This window comes from Lotus japonicus, chromosome 3 (assembly GCF_012489685.1).
Source record: "Lotus japonicus ecotype B-129 chromosome 3, LjGifu_v1.2".
NCBI classification, from domain to species: domain Eukaryota; kingdom Viridiplantae; phylum Streptophyta; class Magnoliopsida; order Fabales; family Fabaceae; genus Lotus; species Lotus japonicus.
This window is the reverse complement of record NC_080043.1, coordinates 47,662,915-47,682,467: the sequence shown is the minus strand read 5'-3', so window position 1 is coordinate 47,682,467 and position 19,553 is coordinate 47,662,915. Positions and strand designations below refer to the sequence as shown.

The following is a 19,553-nucleotide window of genomic DNA, read 5'->3' as shown; positions in this document are numbered from 1 at the left end:
CGCAGATGCTGCAACATAGTTATTGGGATATGTTGCTAATGAATATTTTTGTAAATATTTTTTTTTGTCTTAGGTGAGTTGTCAATCATCATACATGTTTAAATAATGCATAATTACCGGTACAAATAACCTAAATGGTACTTGATGGATTAGAATTCTCTAAGTCCAGGGTTTAAATCTTACCAGTACCTAAATACCAAACAAAAAAAATAATGCTTAATTAAGAAGGGTTGTCTACCAACTAATATTTTACTGAACACAAAGATGAACATAAAGATTCGAACTCTCAACTTATATAAAGGTGAAGTTAAAATCAAACATTGTTTTTTTTATAAGCAATGATATATATTGAAAAGAAGTAACAAGAGGTACTTCAACCTAGAGGAAAGAAAAGAAAAAGGAAAAAAACTTATAGACATTGTGATAATAATGCAAGTTGTCATAAATTTTGGAGATTCCTAAATTAGAATGAATTTTAAATTACATCTATAATCTATTTTCTAAGATGTGTATGATGTATATATATTGCACCTCTTTTTGTTTTATCCATAGTGGCCACGTGTACACATGATGAACATTATTTTTTTGTTATTATATATCCGGAATATTACATGTCATGTGTGACGCGTATAAGACATATCGATACGTTTCTTTAAAATAAATTAACATTTGGTTTATTGGTGAAAGATTTTCTAAAGTATTCACCCACACTCCAAAAATAAGAGTTTATCTGGGCACTCAATGTCTGGGCATAAAGAGGACCCTCAGGCCTCAACATTATTTCTTTAAATATATGAATTTCAAAATCGAATCCAGAACTAACACTTGGTAGTTGGTGAAAGATTGTGTTGACACTTAACACAATTCAGTTTTTAAGGTTATTTAAGCTTTTTTTTTTTAAAGTTATTTATATAAAAAAAAAGATAGTGAACTATATAAATATGAATAGTATTTTATTTTGATACATCGGAAAGATAAATTACACTTGCAGGAATCGATTCCTGGACCTCTTCCTACCCAAACCATATGCAATAAACAACCAAACACTCCTAATTTAGAGACTCTTTCTAATATGACTTCAACCCAAGCTAATTTCCCCAAAATAATGAAATAAACGGGTTCATAGTATCGTCTAACACAGAAACAACTACTAAATGCTGAGCAAAATTGTTTACAAACTTGAACATGATTGGGAGTGTTAGAGGTATTTTCTCATAAGGCAGCGCTCTCAGACATCACAGATCACATTTATTTTATGCTTTAATTAATGTTGAAAGTTTATGAGAGTATGGAAATTCAATCAAGTTTAAGCAACTCTTCATGTTTCTCATTCTGAACCTTAGACCTAAAAAGGATAGAGCCCAGATAGAAAAGAATATGAGACCTAATAACTTCAAATTTTGGAGGGAGAACATATAGAAAACTCATAATAGCCATTTTCTCGTGCTTAGCATTTTGTACCTTCACATCAGAATTACGAGGTAACAACTCATTCAGTTCTTCATAAACCCTTTAAAAATCTATAGAATAAGCTGCGAGAGACCTTTCCTGCTTTGGTGTACAGTAAAAAGGCTTTGCACACCTCATATTGATTGGTTACTGGTTAGACCAATCAACTAGTATTAATGGAGTTTCGAATATGTAAAAACAGATTCACATCATCCCTTGACCAAGCTTGCTTCGTATGGATCACATCATCTCTTGCTCAATAATCTTCATCATCACATTTGCCACCAAGTACAATGGCAACCATAAACTGCTATATAAATCATTGAAATGTTTTTGAAAGCTTGATCATTGGCTTCTATACTTCATTCTGCTGAGAGGAATTGTTGATGCCTTAAAGCTTTGAAATAGCATAGGCAGGAAGATTGTTGAACCTTTTAGGAAGCTCCAAATCTTCCCATCCTTTAACATCAAGCTTAGAGAAGTAACGATCAACATCACGATCACTTACAAGCTCCAATTTGGAAGGCTCCCACTGACAAAGACATCATTGAAGTGAGAACCAAAGAAATACAATTTCAATAATACGGACTATACTCCTAGGAATGTTCATGAGTAAATGAGAAATGATGGAGAATGCAAATCGAGTACCCACCTTTGGGTTCCTGTCCTTATCTATCAGTATAGCTCTACAACCCTGCAACAAGGCAAGGCCATTAATTGAGTATGGCATGAAATGAAAATAATCTCAAACAGAAACATGTAGAGGAATCATCAGAAAACCTCAAAGAAATCCTTGCTGTAGTGTCCTTTTAGAATATGACAAACAATTCTATACTCATAAACAAGACATTGACCAACTCCTAGGAGTCTGCATTCTCTAATCTGGAAAAAAAATCAACAGAAATTAAGCAAGAGCTTTAGTAGTAATAATACTAATAACAACAACAACGTTTAGGCTTTAATTGATTTGAAAGATTAAAATAAGACGACATTTGACTTTGACGAAAGATAGTTCGTTATGCTTCATGAAAAATCTCATTCAACTTTTGGGACACTGTACTTTCCTCTTTTAGGCTTCCACATCTTTATTGCCTATCATCATTACACAATTCTTGTATCCACAATATTTAAAGAATTCAAGACTCCATATATTTATAGATTCCACATCTTAAATTATATGGAATCCTCTGAAATGGAGATTCTGTTAATCTTCTTCCAATTCATATAAAAGCCAGAAGCATTGATCATTTTGGTGTGTTTAATGCAAATCTTTTTAAGTCCAATGCTCCCTTTAGGGTTGAATCCTTTATTTCAGCAGCAGAGGTCAATAGAACTAATTCCAATGACATGCTGCAGGTTTTGTTGACCACATAAGACTGTTTATCCCCTTATATGTGTTATATCATATGTGATGCCTAGTTCAGAATCAGTATATTATCTATTCTTAGTTCTTACATTATTCTATACTTCTTGTTTATGAAATTCTTGTATGGCATTTACGAATAGTCCTGGACTCCTGGGCATGCCAAGATCTTTGGACCGGTTTTTGTTGACCAGGTTTTGTGTTGGTGGAAGTAAGACGCAAAAAAATTGTGGTAATGTTCAATCTATGTTACACTGGTGACTTTGATTGAAACCTAATTCATGCATCCTTTAGGATTTTTTTTTTTGAATAAGCAACTTCTTTGGGGTAAGATGTACAGCTAATGATGTTGTTAAAGGGGTTTCGCTCACAGATATGATGATGATGGGATTGCGAAGCAATGCTTCATTTACGATGCTTTCCCTTAGTGTGAAGCATTAGGTTGTTATTTTTCCTTCTTAATTTCATATTAGTATAAATATTTAACTCTATTATCATCTTTTGTTTCTCTTGATGAATTTATTATATATATTAGAAGAAGAAAAAACACACAACAAATATACTTAAACAGCTGAACATATAGAAGAAAGTGAACTTTAGTGCACATCAAACAGAACTTTTAATACTTTCTGGATACGTACCAATCTAAGAAAGATTTTAAGGCTTGTTGGTGATGCTTTCTTTAAGGTTTGAAGTGTTGCAGAAATCCAATTGTCAGTCTTACTCTCAGCTTCCATCTCCTAAAAGCGCAGAATAAAGTTATGGTTGCTAAATGATAAAAGTTTAACCTTGACAATAGTGAAGAATATTAAGCAATCAGATTTTTTTAATAGCATAATCCAAAACATAACTCACAAGAGAAGATAATATTTCCTCGACTGTTTTTCTTGAGAAAAACTTATTGATGGCATTCATCCTGCAATGTGCGATCACGATAAGCCAAGTCAAATGAGAAACAGAGACAAAGCTAGTGTATTCTGTTTCAATTATTTAAAAACAACAAACAAAACAAAAAAAAAAGCCACAAATGCTTCCCTTTTCAAAAATGTATATTTACAGAGCACATGCTTTTAAAAAATGTATATTACTGAAGAAAAATATATAAAGCTGAATAATTTGATTCTGAATATTTCCGATTGCATATTGACAACAGATTGTACACATAAAAGAGATGGCATTTGTTAGATTATAATATAAAACCATTCAAGTGGCCCTTACCCAATAGCTTAAGCTTTTGGCATAATTGGTTGCTTGACATGGTATCAGAGCCTCTATGACCAAGTGGTCTAGAGTTCGATCCTTGCTGCCCGCATTATCTAATAAAAAGTGGAATTTAAGCACATAGGAGGTGGGCCTGTACATTATCCACGCTTCAAGCCCAAGTGAGCTCATACGTGAGGGGGCGTATATAATATACAACCATTCGGGTGGCCCTTACCCAATAGCTTAAGCTTTTGGGATAATTGGTTGCTTGACAACATTAAAATCCCTAAAACTTGATATCAAATTGGTAGAAATATAATATTAAAGCACTCATATTTCACTCGACAGTCTAAATTTTAGAATAGCCATGTGCGACATGGATGGTATTAGAGCCTCTAAAACTAAGTGGTCTAAATTTCAATCACTATTGCCTCCATTATTCTAATAAAAAGTTGAATTCATAATGATGTAAGTAAGCTTTCGCATTGTCTACGCTTCAAAACCAAATGGCTCGTGATGGACAGTGATAGAAATGTAATATAAGACATCCATGTGCTTCACGCAACAGATTAAGCTTTTGGGGTCGGTTCATGACACAAATCAATCAGCCTAAGGTTATCTTAGGGTAACTACGAAGGTTTATTGAGAATTGGAAAGAATAAATATTATGGTAACAATAAACACATCTCTCAAGTTGGAGCATATATGACAAATGCATGCATCTTGTCAAACACGTAAGCAATTCTAGGATCCTGTAAGGACTTTCTGTCGACATATCTGGTAGTTGTTATTTGGAATTCACAAAAGAAGTCTTCATGTTGCTTGAGAAGATATTTTCTTTGATAAAGTAACAATGGACTTTGATATGTTTACAAGGTAATGATGCTTACTCTAAGAATTCGGGCTAGGAATAACTCTACCCCAAAGTTAGCTTAAGGGTGAGGGTTGCTCTACCCTTTATAAACACTTAGTTGACCATATCTCTGGACATCTTGAGCGTGGAATTTGCATGACTGGACATCTGTGGGTGGCCTATCTGGTTGGTCACCAATAAATGGTCGACCCAGAAGTAAAACCTGAGAAAAAATGAAAGAGGAGGAGCCGACGTACACGCTTGTGGCCGCGGTGAAGGCCATCGTCAGTTAAAGGGCAAGGCATGGATCTTTCGAGTCGGCAGAATGAAGATCTTATGGCGGCGCGTTCGGATTCAGACGGCTGACGAATCTTCGGCAAATACGACGGTTTTACATTGGGGCCAAACAACCAAGACAAAAACGTGCTAACGCTCTTGACAGTTGTTGGAGCCTTAAACTAACTTCCCTTGAACCCTAACGAGCTCTGGTACCAAAATTGGAACATGTTCTCTACATTTTTTTTGAAAGCAAAATATAGTATTAGCCAATTGAGAGCAAAATTCTCAAGGAAAGAGAACAAAGCAGAGATCAGCCCCAGCAAAAAGGCAGCTAATCACCAAGCAGCCCTATAGAACCCCCAAAAAATCTGGAAAAAAAAATCCCCGACCAAGGACCCAGATACAAGCCTTCATAGAAAGACAGACAGAGCTATACAAAACCCAGAGGCCAAGATCAAAACCAAAAAAGAGAAACCCAAAGAAAATCCAGCTACAGCAAGTCAACAGCCCAAGAAAAAACCAAATAACAAGATCAAAGCCTAAACAACAAGAATTCACACAAGAAACCAGGCCACAAAACGCCATCTAAGAATCATCCTATAACTTGGATGAGTAGCTTTTGGATGATTTGCCAAAATTTTAATAGCTACCTCATCAGGCCCGTCAAAAACAGCACCAAGCCACTTGGCAAGCAGCCAAGAACTCCACACTCTTGCCATGATATGATAGCACTGGCAAATCAAAAGCTAACAAGAATAGCAGAAACTCAGTGGAAAATGCAGAACTGGAACAATATCTGAATATGAAAGCTTGATAGAAGAAGAATCCTGAGGAAGAAGATAACAGAAACAGAGAAGCTCAACTGAATTTTCAGTTGAAGCTCTGTAACTTCCTAACTGAATCCCTGATTCAGTTACAACAACCCAACAATATGCTAAAGCTCCCTAACTATGAACCATGAGTTACACCTAACCCAAATTCTAAGACATTTTTTAGGACACAACTTCCTAAGAACTCCTAGAGATGGATGACCGAGATGACAATGAAGCTGAAAAGGAGACACACTACTGGTACGATAAGCTGTGGATGCCTTCGAGACTCCTTCGTCTAGTAGATACAGTCCATCAGATTCTCTTCCTCTACCAATAATCCTCTGTGTCTACAGATCCTGAAACACACAAGAATCCGGAAAGAAGGTTACTGAACACTTTAATGAACGAGTTATTTTGCTAATTGAGAGAAGATTACAAGGAAACTGAGGTAAATATAGCACAGAGGACATAGGTAAGGTAGAAACTGGGGTGGTACACCCACTCCCCTTAACACGAACAATGGACCCATCAACAAGGGTTACAGACGAATGAATACTAGAGGAACTAAATGACGAAAAAATACCTGAATCCCCTGTCATATGATCAATAGCGCCGGAATCAATGATCCAAAGCCGTGAGGTAGAGGATAGACACACAGTAGGATTACCTGTTTGGACAAAGGTAGCTGTGGAGGAGGAAGGTGAGGCTGACTGCTGTGAGATCTGAGACTGCTGTGAGATCTGAAACTGTGTATATCTGGCAAACTCATCATCACTCATAACCACTGTACGCTTTTCTGGTTGTGTTTGGACAACATCTGACCGGGAAACATTGTTGGCAAAGCGATTAGGAGCTGACTATTGAAAATGTTGTTGGTGCTGTTGAGAATTGGGACATTGATTCTTGTAATGACCCAGTTCTCCACAACTATAACATTGGATCTGTCTGGAACGTCCACCACGACCTCTAGCACTACCACGACCTCCTCGGCCTCCACCACGTCCGCCACGAAAACCTGAATGGGCCGCTAAAGCAGAGCGATCAGAAGTATCAACATCTGGAGCAGGTTTGGGCTTCTCAAAAGAGGACTGCATGACTCGAGAGAAGACATCAGTGAGAGTATCCACCTGCTTGCTCGACAAAATCTGAGACCGGACCACCTCAAACTCCTGATCAAGGCCAGATAACCAACTCAATGCTATCAATTTCTTCTATTGGGCTAGCATATCCTCTTTTGTCTTGCAAGATAGGAGAGAAGTCAGTTCCTCAGCATATTTCTTGAATTCCAGATCCATCAACTTACGCTTATCCTGTTTCGGACGAAATATCTGCTGCAACAGAGCATAGATGCGATTCAAATTATCAGCTTTCCCAAAAATAAATTGGAGAAACTCCCATAACTCCTTCACTGTTTGACAATGAGTAATCACAGATTGTCTCCGCTTATCAACAGAATTCATCAATAACGCCAGAATGCGTTTATCATCCATCTTCCATTTCGCCGCTGCCGTTGCGTTTGTAGGACAAGACCCCGTCAAATGCTCATCCTTTCCCATTCCTCCAAGGCTGACCTCCACCAAACACTTCCACTCCACATAGTTCTCACCATCCCCATCAAGCTTGATGTCGGTGAGTTTGGACGAAGTAGTCATGAACTCAGTGACTGGGGCCTTCCCTTCACCCTTTGTCGTAGAGTTGTCTTCAGCCATATCTCAGAGAGGAATCACTAAAGAAATAAAAGAAACTCAATACTCAACGAACAATATGAACGCTTACTAACAGAAAACGCACGTTTCCACTTGTGGAGCACACCGAAACACACCGTCGCACGTCGAAACGTCACCAAATCACCACCGACGGCTGTGAAAATCACTGGGCGTTCCTCAGACAGCAAAAACGCCCTGCTCTGTACCTGAAACGTACGCTATCTGGCTCCGAAACAGCACCTTCGCGATTACTCACATAAACCGCGATTTCAGCATTCTGCCGATTTCTTCAAGATCCGGCCGCCAAAAATTTTTTTTTCTACCCCCAGCAACCTTGGTCGGCCCTTTCTGAAGTGGCTGGGAGGGGAAATTTTTTTTTTTTTTTTCGGATTCTTTTTCTTTTTTTTTTACAGGTTGACAGCTGTGACGGCTGACCTAGGCAGGTTGAGAACCTAGGCTCTTGATACCATGTAAAGAGAAAAGACTAAGAGAGAGAGAAAGAGATACTGTAATGGGATACACTGCAAGGTGCAGCCTCCCTCATATATATAATACTATGTTAAGAGTAGTACAAAGTACATATGGGCCTGGCCCATAGACTCTACATCTAACCCTAACTCTTAACATAATCCTTAATGCTAACAACTCACATATGGGCCAGTAAAAAATGTTCATTCTTGCAAAATTCCAAGCTCCAGCTGTGCAGTCATGAGCGCGAGGGAATGTGTTAAGGTCCCACGTTGACTAGAGATATGGCCTAATAAATCCTTGTTAATGGGAGGGAAATCCTCACCTCTAAGCTATCTTTTGGTGTAGAGTTACACCTAACCCAAATTCTAAGACATATCAACCATGATTAATCTTGTATATTTTCTAAATTAGCTGATATTCTCTTGTATTTAAAGATATTATACCTCCATACAGACTATACAATAAAACACACAATTCTTTTGTGCCTTTTTTTTCTGTTTCAAAGACACCAACCTGTTAAAAACACTATCCTCTTTCAAGAATGGCTGCTCCGAGTACGTATTGATAATTGCCGATACTGCAGTTGGATCGCTAGTTCCCACCTTACATAATGATTCTTCTAATAGAGACAATTTCTGTACATTGATGATAAAAGGAAACAAATTAGTGACATAATTAGAAACCACAGTTAAAACATCACATAATCCATTAAGAAATAATTATATAAAGACATAATAATATTCCATACAAGATTCATCATAACTGATGAAGGTAGTTAAATCAGGATTAGGCTTGTCATTTTGTTTCAAATAAATCTAAATAACCTGCGTGGGTAAGGATTAAGATTATATTAAATTTGTTTTTATTGTAATAATATTGTCAATCTAAATGACAGCTTTAAAAAGCAGAAATTTACACCTCAAAAGTATTCAAAACTGCCGAAATAGCAAGAAACAAGATTTTCAAACTAGGCTTCTCTATCTTACTGCTTATAATAGGTGTTAGAAGCTAAGATGACAGTTCGCCCCCTATTAAAAAAAACAAAAAGATTGACACCCTACGTAAGCACTCGATTATCTCCTAATTGAGCTGGTGCACACCTATCAGTTGCCTGAATAATCAAGTAAAACAGTATGATACCAACTTGGAGATACATATGAAGCATCTCTAACTAGCTAACATTTATCCCTAGATATTTCATGATAAACTTTCAACCCCCAGGCCTTAAAAAAAATTTGTTAACCCTTCTATTTAAAAGTGAACTAAACTTTCACTGATTTGTGCATGCACATTCGTATGACTAAAGTTTAGTTATCTAGTTACTAAAGACGCATCATCAAAGAGCCTATAATAATTGTAGTAGGTGCTAGGTAGCATACCGGTGAAGGGACAAAATGTGTTGCAAGACCACAAGCAAGCATTTCAGCACCATCCAACCTAGCTCCTGTAAGACCAACATATTCACCTGCAATTTTGGTTTCCAAAAGAAAGGAGGAAAAGGCAATGTTACGACACTTTAGCTGTTTGAGCTCACATGTAGCATTGAAAGATGCTAATTACTGAAAAAAAACAGACATCAAAAGTAAGCAGGAGACATTAGTGACAAAAACAATCAAAAGAATGAAACATTAAGCAACCTTAATAACAGTGAAACCAATTAAAAACATTTAAATTCCCAGAGATCTAAGATATAACATGCATACCAAAAAATCCAGCCAGTCTAGACAAGAAATATGCAGCACCTACATCAGGAAATAAACCCAAAGCTGTTTCTGGCATAGCAAAGACCTGCAAATGGTCCACTAAAACATGTAGGTCATGAAGTCCAAAATGGAAATTTGAGTCAATGAGGCTCGATAGATGTAAGGGAAAGGTATATAGGCCACTTCAAACTAACCTTTCTTTCCTATCACCATTTTCTTTTATGGGTATAAAATAAATTTCGTAGGAATGTGAAGAAGAAAAATCTAAAAAAATAATAAGAACAAGATATCACCAGAAGCCCCCAATGGTGAGATATCAGATACCTATGCCTAAGCCCCTAACAGGGTACCGCTAAATCTCATGATGCTTCTTTCTGGGAAAGGAAGAAAACTAAAGCCAGCTACCTGAAACAGGAAGACATAAAACACAGCCAGTTCTCCTGATTGAATAGCTCGTCATGCAGCAAGACTAAAGAAGGCTCTGAGTGGCTGCTAAATTAAGTCAAAGACTAAGTAAGCTGGTACATCATCTTGACCTATAATTCTGTTATCGTGCTTTCAAAGCTATAAAATAGCCCTTTCTTAAAGATTGTGAGAGCTTCAGTTTTAGTTGTTATTTTTCTTTCACTAGAGTGCGAATCATACGCCAGATATAATTATATATATAAAAAAAAAATCTATGGTCTAGTGGAGTAGCTTTTGTGCAACATATACAGGGGAGCAATTTAGTTCGTTCGGGACACAGGGGCCAAGATATTGAGAGACTGTATTATGAAAATCCGTCATGTCATGAAAATCTATCCTTAAATAGATAGTAAGATAATTTGACAGGCTAGGGTTAGTAAATTGTTGGCTTCTTCCAGCCACTGTACATAACTAGCTTGAAAAACTTGATTTCGACTGTTAAAAGGAAAACACACAACAACAACTGATAGAGTTCCGCAAGGATTAGAAGGTTGAAAAAAGAAAATATGAATAAGCCAAACCAAGCAGTTTGAGTCCATATAGAGACTTATAAAGATGAAAAACTACGCCAAAAGATGACTGAGAAAAACAAGCAAATGAATTGCCAGTATGTGGCAATGTGCAATAGAGGAAATGAAACTACAGGATTGACGTTACTTAAACCATTAAAGAAAATCAGCAATTCAGCATAGTCAGCTGGAGATGTTCAAGGCTGGCCTGCTGACTCATGTGCATAAGCTGATGAAATTTGGGCAACAATGACAATGCACAAAGAACTACCAAGTCTAATACTTGTCAATGGTATGCTGCAAGCAGTGGCAGCGACCAGTGATCACACTCAGGGGGTTTTCCACAGTTAAAACCCCAAGAACGAGCATGCATGTTGCTCTAAGAGACAAGGGTAGAATAGAAGTATCACCAAATGCAGGAGCAGCAATAGGAATAGTGTAAGTGGTCTATTTAGCTAGAAACTGGTGCAATGGGGACCACCGGGTCACCGATGAAAAAGTGAAAATACTTTCGAAACATAGAATCTTATCAAGCTTTGTAGAGTACTCTATAGGCAAGCCACAAAGAGCGAGGAACATGAAAAAGGTGGTAGATTGCTTTAGCTCCTTGCCATGCTTTCTTAAGGTTGCCAATAATTCATTGATGCAGAGCAGACCCCTGAACATTTCTCATTTTCTCATTCAGATACACAAAGGACCCCTGAATTTTCCAAGGGGAGATTCACCCAGGGGAGAGGAAAGCTTACACTCATAAGATCATGACAAATCCTATTAAGAATAATTAGTAAAAAAACTCCGTCCGGCTCCCAAATGAACTCACAAGTGAGATGAATGCAGAGAATCAGCTTTGATGAGAAATAAATGATCAATTTTGACAACAATGTGCAATTGAGCAATAATCTTCGCCAACTTCAGCTGTTCAACCTCAGGCACAGAGGCTGCTTTCTTGGAGAGATGGTCCTTGAGGGCAACCATTGCATGTAACTATCATGTAACTTACATGTTGTCCCTTAAGGAGGAAATGAATGCATATGCCTTAAGTATGAGGTTGTCAGTCATGTACAGACTATTCATCCAACGGGTTCAGCAGTGAGACAGCTCACTGGAAAATAAAGCAAACAGTGATAAAGGAGGAGAAATATGCCAGAAAAATTTCACAAGACTGTGGATCCACCAGGCATGCATGATTTAGGTTAGTCTCTCCTTAGGCTTTGAAGACCATGTTGACAAGAAAAGAGAGATAAGTGACACTGCAGAATGGAGGCAAAATATATAGGATTAACGTAACTAATATAATGATTCAATTTACTCATCATTATAGTTCCATGATTTTGTTTGACTATATAGTGAATCAAGACACCATTTAGACTACGCAATGAATCTAGAGACCATTTACATAATAATGCTCTCGAGAAAACGTACTGTATTCTCTGTAACAACTCGAAATCTTCCATGTATAGAAACACCAGCACCACCTCCCATGACAATTCCATTGAGAATTGAAACCTTCAAATATTTGCAAATACAGCAAGAAAGATGCATGTCAGAGTCACAAATTCATAAACAAGACAAGAAATATGTTTGTAAATAAGGAAGAGTTACCTGAGGTTTACTATATGTTGCCATCAAGTAATTCATTTTATATTCATTACCAAAAAATTTTGCACCATACCTCCAATCACCTATGTCCATTGTAAACAAAAATAATTAATTTTGCATTTAAAATAAATAATACTTGAGAAAACTCATGCTTGTAAAGTAATAGAACTCTCTCCTGCCTCCTCCCATATGAGTTAAACAATATGTGCCGTAAGATTGTAGTAATCGTCATAATGTAACAGGAGGGCAACATGAGGCGAGGCAACTAAATTTATTAAAAAATATGGAGTCGCCATTAATTTTTATTAGTGATGAAGTAACATATGCTGACACTAGCAACACAATGGGGTTGCAGAAAGAAAAAAATCGTCATTTACTTGAAGAAGCTCGAACATTGCTTGTTCCAACGAGTGTTCCTAAACATGAGCTGTCCAACTGCAGCTTATTTAATCAATAGGTTACCCTCTCGTATTTCATCAGGTATTAGTCCCGCACGGCTTCTTGCTAACTTCTTTCCTTCGGCACCAATCATGTCAAGCCTCCAAAATCGATGTTCATCTTTAGACCATGTTCATGGTCCCCAACGGGGTAAGCTAGATCCCCAGGCTTTCAATTGGTCTTCATCGGATATGCTCCAGAGTCCAGATGAAAAAAATGATATAAATGTTATCACACTCCTAGTAGTCTTGCCTATGTCTCCATAGATGTCACTTTCCAAGAGTCTGAGTCATTTGACCCCAATCCTCAGCTTTAGGGGTAGAGTCATATAGCAACATTTGAGTTAGAGTCTCTTCAATCGTCTATTATTATACCCTCGATACCCTCATTCATCTCAAATATTGAGCACAAGAATGACAAGGATAGGAATCATAACAATGACAAGGATCCTGAGCCATTGACAGTACCAGAAATATGAAAATAATGAGAAAAGACACTTTGGGAGATTTAGGAGACAGTATCAAAGGACGAGGAAATCTGACCTGGTTCGACAACAATCTCAATCATTTGAACTCGAGGTAAGTACTCATAAACTTAAGCCTTTTCATAACTCAAATTAACTTAATCTTGATATGCTACCTTTTACCTCAAGAAAAAAGAAAAGGTCTTGTGTCGAGGACTCAGTAGCCCAATTTGTGTGTACTAAAAATCTCTCTGCACAAGACCAGAGCTTTATTTCAGCTATAGACTCAATTTGAGCTCTTACCTCCATACAAGAGGCATTACATGATAAGAACTGGATTCACGAAATGAATGATGAGATGAAAGCTTTGGAGAAAAACAGACTTCGGAGATTAATGAGAAAGAGCATAAAAGAATAGTCGGTTGCAAGTGGATATATATTATTAAATACAGCTCTGATGGCTCACTTGACCAGTATAAAGCAAGATTAGTGTCGAAAGATATAAACTAGATGAACGAGTAAGGCCTAATCCATATATGATCTCAAATTACCCATATATGGGTCACTCACAGATGTTCATTTCTGCAAATTCCATGCTCTAGATGTCCAGCCCTGGCCCCTAGGCGTGAGGGGGTGTGTTGAGAAGTCTCACATTTACTAGAGATATGGCCAAGATAGCCCTTGTAAAGGGTAGAGAAACCCTCACCTCTAAGCAAGCTTTTGGGCTAGAGTTAGGTCTAACCAAAATTCTAAGAACTGGAAGCATGAGACTGATAAAATTGTCATTGCCATTGGTCATAGAGCAATTTTAATATTGTAATAATATGATATTATTTCCTTATTTATTGACTAGTACAAATGCATTTAGGAGATTTGTACAAATTTTATTCTTTGTAGTTATATTCTCAATTAGGAGAGTCTTAGTCTATATGATGTAACAACCTATTGTAATTTGAGACAAAAAAATAAAATTACTTTCCTTCTCCTTTCAACTCTAACAGTGGTCCAACAAAATAAATAAAGTAAGAAGGTAGTAAAAAATTTAATATAAAGCCCAAAAATTAGTATTCATAGCAATGCAATGAAAATTATGGTTAAATCATGTCACCCAATAAGTAACAAGAACAAAATATACCATCTCTCGCAGCACGAACAACCGCTGCAACATCACCACCAGCACAAAATGCCCTTCCATTTCCCTGATATATACAAGAATCCAGAAGTCAGAAAATCCAGATTCTCTTTGAGGATGAGAAGATTTGTTGCATATCCATTTATACTTTTACTTAAACTCATAGTCTTTGCAAGTTAATCAAGAAGAAGAAGATCAAAGGGCAAGTTATGTCTTATTCAGAGGCCTATCTGCTACTGCCAGTAAATTTCCAGAACTAATTCAGTAGTTTATTCCTTCTTACTCCATTACTGCTAACAGTTTTTTTCTCTCTTAGACAGACTCAATAAAAAAAAATCAAAAATTATAATTTATTGTGCTCAGTAAATGGAAATTACCTTCACAACAATCAATTTAATATCAGAATTCCCCTCATCGCCTTGAAAACTTTCAAGTAGCCGAGATACCTATAATAAGAAGACAGAAGAAGAACACAGACAACGAAAGTAAGAAAATAGCAAATGGAATTGGAACTTCGCAAATAGAAGAACATTTTTTTACGTTTAGATATATATTAATGGAAAACCTAGGATGTCTTTAGCTTCTGTAAATGTCTTTTTTTTTTCACTTTTGTGCTTCCTATTTCAAACGATCTGTAATGGAAATGCCAAAAGAACTTCCACAAATCACTGAGAAGCTGTGATAGTTTTCATATCCTTAAATGTTGCTCTTTCCTAATTCAGTAATTCCTATCAAATGTTGCTCCAAAGTGAAAACAATTCAACAAATAAAGTGATAATGATGTACTGTGAATACCATATAATAAGAGAGGGCATTCAACTGCTTTGGCCTGTTGAGTGTCAAAACCCTAGCAGATAATTTACGCTCCACCAGAAGCTGTCAAACAGAACGAAAATTACAAACATAATTATGAAAAATGAGAAGATATCATATCAGTTTACTAACAAATGAAAAGCTTAAAACAGGAAAACAATGGAATCAGAAGGTGACATGGAGAGTGATGATGCTTTATTGAAGCAAGCAACAGAAGCTAAGTGATGATTACAATTCAGAATTTGCAAGAGTTCGGTGAGAATAAGCAGAGAAAACTAAAATATTGAAGGAAAAATAGAAGGAGAGTTGGCGAGATGAAGAGTAGAGAGACCTGATCGTCGTCGAGGTTGGTGTGAGAAGCCATTATCGGTTGGATCGTTGGGGCCGGTGTTCTGATCGATGAGGGAGAGAACAGTGAGTGAACTGAAATGAATCAAAATGATAGAGATTTTTTTATTTTTTGTAAATAAGCATTTTACATTTTTAACCTTATTTTATTGGGTCAATTAAGGTTTTGTTCCCGGTATAATAGGGACTTTTTTTTTTTGACAGACAGTATAATAGGGACTTTGGTGCTGCAGTAAAGGTTAAATTTAGGTAGCGTTTGGTAGACAAGTGTGAAGGGAATGGAACGGGACATACGGGTTTCGTTCTGTGTTTGTCACGTTTTTTGGATGGAATGGAACGGAACACAAGACTCCTAAAACGGAACACTTTGCTTCCCTGAAAAAAGGTGGATAAAAATAAAAACTATCCCTAATTTATTACTAGTTTCTCCTTATCAATTCATGCTTTTTATAAAATTTTCCGACTTTTTCAAACTTCACCAGATGAATGAATTGATGAATTGAAACATGAAATATAAAATCAAAAACGAATTCGTTTAATGAATTTTATTAATTAAATATGAATAAAAGTTAGATGTACGTTACTCAGGAGAATAAAATATAAAATAATATTATTTGCAAAATTATTACATGTTAAACTATATTCATGATTAATATTTATTCATATTTTTCATAAATTTATAATCTTATTGATAAATATCTATTATAAACTATGATAATTCTAATTTTTAAAGTTTTTATTTAATTTGTATACAAGTTATTCTATTTAATTTTTTTTATGTTTAACGATACATTAAATATGATAGGGGTATGTATGTAATTAATCATGTGGTCCTGTTCTGTCCGTTTTGTATTCACCAAACATGGTGCACATAAAAAATTTGTCCCGTTCATTTTATTAGGTTTTGTTCCGTTCCGTTCTTTCCTGTTCTGTTCAGTTTCCAAACCCTATCTTAGTTTCGATCTCATCAGAGGTGGTGAATCGGGTCAGACACATGGTAAGTTGGTCAGAGTACCACCTTTGACATTGACTAAAATTGAAAAGTTTTTCTACAATAGGGATTTTTTGAAACTGATCATTCAGGTTCCGATCCTTCTTCGGAGTAAGATTTGGTTTTAGTTCCTAATTTTTGAAAAATTACTTAGTTTTGATCTCGTCAGAGGTGGTGAATCGGGGCGGGCACATGGCAAGTTGGCCAGACCATCACCTCTGGCAGAGACTAAAATTGGATAGTTTCTCAAAATTTACGGACTAAGTCGAAATTTTACTTAAACTATTTTTAAAATTACCTGTTTTATATAAAGACCAAAAGCCTTAGTTTTTTTTTTAGAGTACAACAGCATATATATCTCAAGGTTCAATTTGCAGTGGCCACATCTAATGGGATGAATACGCTAATGTTCAATATGAAACGGTCGCCAGTATGAGGGTGTCCAAGCTGAAATTAACAGTCCAAGTCAGCGAACCATAAAATGGTATGATGTATCGCACAAACAGATGCACGCCATGACACCATTAAGGACAGCAACATGCAAACTGTCTGCAAAGGAGATAACCTTTTTTTTATTCAATATTTTTGTAACTTGATCTGGTGGCAATTATTCGATAGAAAAATCGATCAGTCATTTCTAATTTACTTATCTTAAATAAAATGATTTTGTTAACATTAAATATAATTAAATCTAGCTAATATTAGAGACATTTAAACTGAACAACCTTATTTTATTCACATCTAAAATAATTAAAGTCTCTATCGGAGCGCCTAGCATTGTCTCTATCAAGTGAGGTTAATTTGGTCCATAAACACTGTTTGACCAGCCAGACCAAAAGCCACAGCTCCTTTATCTTCATCCTATATATAAATACTGATGAAACTAGTGTTGGACTAACCTCACGATTTAGCTAAAGTTCAGTGAATTTGATTTGGTTCAGTTTAATGGCGAATATCGGTGAATCTGCTACATACATATGCAGAAACTGCCAAAATCCTATTGCTGTCCGCAGTGAATTGCTCTCTAAAAACTATCTGGTATTGTTGATTCAACTCAATTCTATTTCACTATTTCTTCAAGTTTATATATTTTCTCAATGTAATTTGAATATCGTTATATCACTGATCTATTTTCACCACTGCTATTAAGCCTAGCTACCGCTGAAAATTGTTAATCTGAATGACCAGATTCATATAATAGAAACACAACACAGTCAACATCTCATTTTTCTTTTTTTTCTACTTTTCCTAGAAACACAATCAAAACTATTTTTTCTTCAAAAAAAATTGTAAAAAAAAAAAAGAAAAACCAACAATTCATGAGACATGTGTGAATGCATTTCCATGCTATACAGGTTTGACATAGATTTCACATGAAAATTGATGCATTCTCGATAATATTGCCCCAATTAGAAAAGAATTTAAAGTTAGTGCATCTTGGGCATAAGTCTCTGTCCCAGAGTCCAGATCCAAGCCCTATACATGTATGTATATGGAGGTTTTATTTAGATAAGCATGTATGTATGTATATGGAGGTTTACTGTACTTGTATGCATAATTTAATTTGTTCTTTCTAGGCTCTTCATAATTACGCGAATGAGAAATATCACTAACACTTACTTCTACACTTTTCTTCCAACATTCTTTACATTATTTCATTGATTTATTATATGGACTCCACTCTAGGACCAATATTAATATTAAAAAAAATATTAAAGTGAGTGTTATATATACATTATCCATGGTTGAATTAATTATTTTTTTGGGTCAAAGCTTGAATTAAATATAGAATTCTTGTAATATTTATATGCATTTGGTGTGAAGAGGCTTGGCTCTTATTCTCATTATTGTTGGGCTATTCAGGGAAAAACTGGGCCGACCTATATGTTCTCTCATGTAAGGAATATTATTGTGGGGCCTAAGCAAGACAGGAACCTGATAACCGGTTTGTACACCATTGCGGGCATATTTTGCAGCAATTGTGGGGAGGAATTAGGTTGGAAATACATACAAGCTTATGAGGCAAGGCAGAAGTACAATGTAGGAAGGTTCATAAATGAAAGGGCAAAGATTGCCAAGGAATACTAGCATATATAAGTATGGAGTTTAATGTGTATGTTGTGTAAAATTTCTTTACACGGACACTCCGGGATTGATTGTCACATAGAAATAGCTTTTTAATTTAATTAAAGTAAAAAAGAATGTAATTACTTTTGAATGTATGATATTAAATAATTAAATTGTTATATGTATACGCATGCATATTTATGGAATGTGATGTCACAAATTAGCAATAACCTCACCTAAAAGTTGCCTTCATTTAAAGCACACTAGCCCGATGATTTCCAACCCTTCCTTCTTTAAGAAGTACTCCCTCTAGTCCTATTTATAAGCATGAAAGAGAAGAAAAACCTTGGTCCTTTTTATAAGAACCAAATGAAAGTTTGAGCTATATTAATTAATTTTTTCCAATGATGCCCTTATTAATTCTAACTTGTAAAATGTGTTTCATTAATTATTCTCTCTCTTTCCCACTTTCCAACACTAATAGCAAAGGGTAATTTTGGAAGTTTATTTTGATTTAAGACAAATTTAATGCATTTTATCTACTTTAACTACATTTCTTAAACTATGTGAATTTTTTTTTTGTTGCTTATAAATAGGACCGGAGGGAGTATTAGAACATAGTGAGGGATGGATTTTGCAAGTTGGTTCCCTTATTTCGCATTTGTTCTTCACCAATGATGTAACACCCCGATTTCCAGGTGTCACTTTAGTAACCAAAAATAGACTTTACGCTGAAAACAGGTAATTTTTTTGTTTGATACCTTTTAAATCAAGCAATAGAAAATAAAGACAAAACCCAACCAACACACAAATATATACACATGTACAGCCTCAGCTGCACTCCCATGTCACGCGCACTCGCAGTGACTCCAACACGCCCGTAGGCAAA

The 19,553-nt window shown here is 36.0% G+C and overlaps 2 protein-coding genes across 2 annotated transcripts; one reads left to right on the top strand and one right to left on the bottom strand.

Moving 5' to 3' along the window:
• Positions 1 to 1,416: 1,416 nt before the first annotated feature.
• LOC130743133 (3-hydroxyisobutyryl-CoA hydrolase 1-like) lies at positions 1,417 to 15,732 on the bottom strand. Its single transcript, XM_057595254.1, has 14 exons — positions 15,590 to 15,732; positions 15,241 to 15,321; positions 14,823 to 14,891; positions 14,449 to 14,512; positions 12,416 to 12,495; positions 12,236 to 12,319; positions 9,840 to 9,924; positions 9,516 to 9,601; positions 8,650 to 8,771; positions 3,668 to 3,728; positions 3,454 to 3,552; positions 2,230 to 2,331; positions 2,102 to 2,143; positions 1,417 to 1,981 (listed from the first exon to the last, which is right to left on the bottom strand). The coding sequence occupies exons 1-14, from the start codon at positions 15,620 to 15,622 to the stop codon at positions 1,841 to 1,843; spliced, it is 1,149 nt and encodes a 382-aa protein (XP_057451237.1). The 5' UTR covers positions 15,623 to 15,732; the 3' UTR covers positions 1,417 to 1,840.
• Positions 15,733 to 17,443: 1,711 nt separating this feature from the next.
• Positions 17,444 to 18,870, top strand: LOC130748877 (protein yippee-like At4g27740). The gene is made up of 2 exons (XM_057602122.1): positions 17,444 to 17,635; positions 18,461 to 18,870. Exons 1-2 carry the CDS (start codon positions 17,543 to 17,545, stop codon positions 18,683 to 18,685), a joined length of 318 nt encoding a protein of 105 aa, XP_057458105.1. The 5' UTR covers positions 17,444 to 17,542; the 3' UTR covers positions 18,686 to 18,870.
• The last annotated feature ends 683 nt before the right edge of the window (positions 18,871 to 19,553 follow it).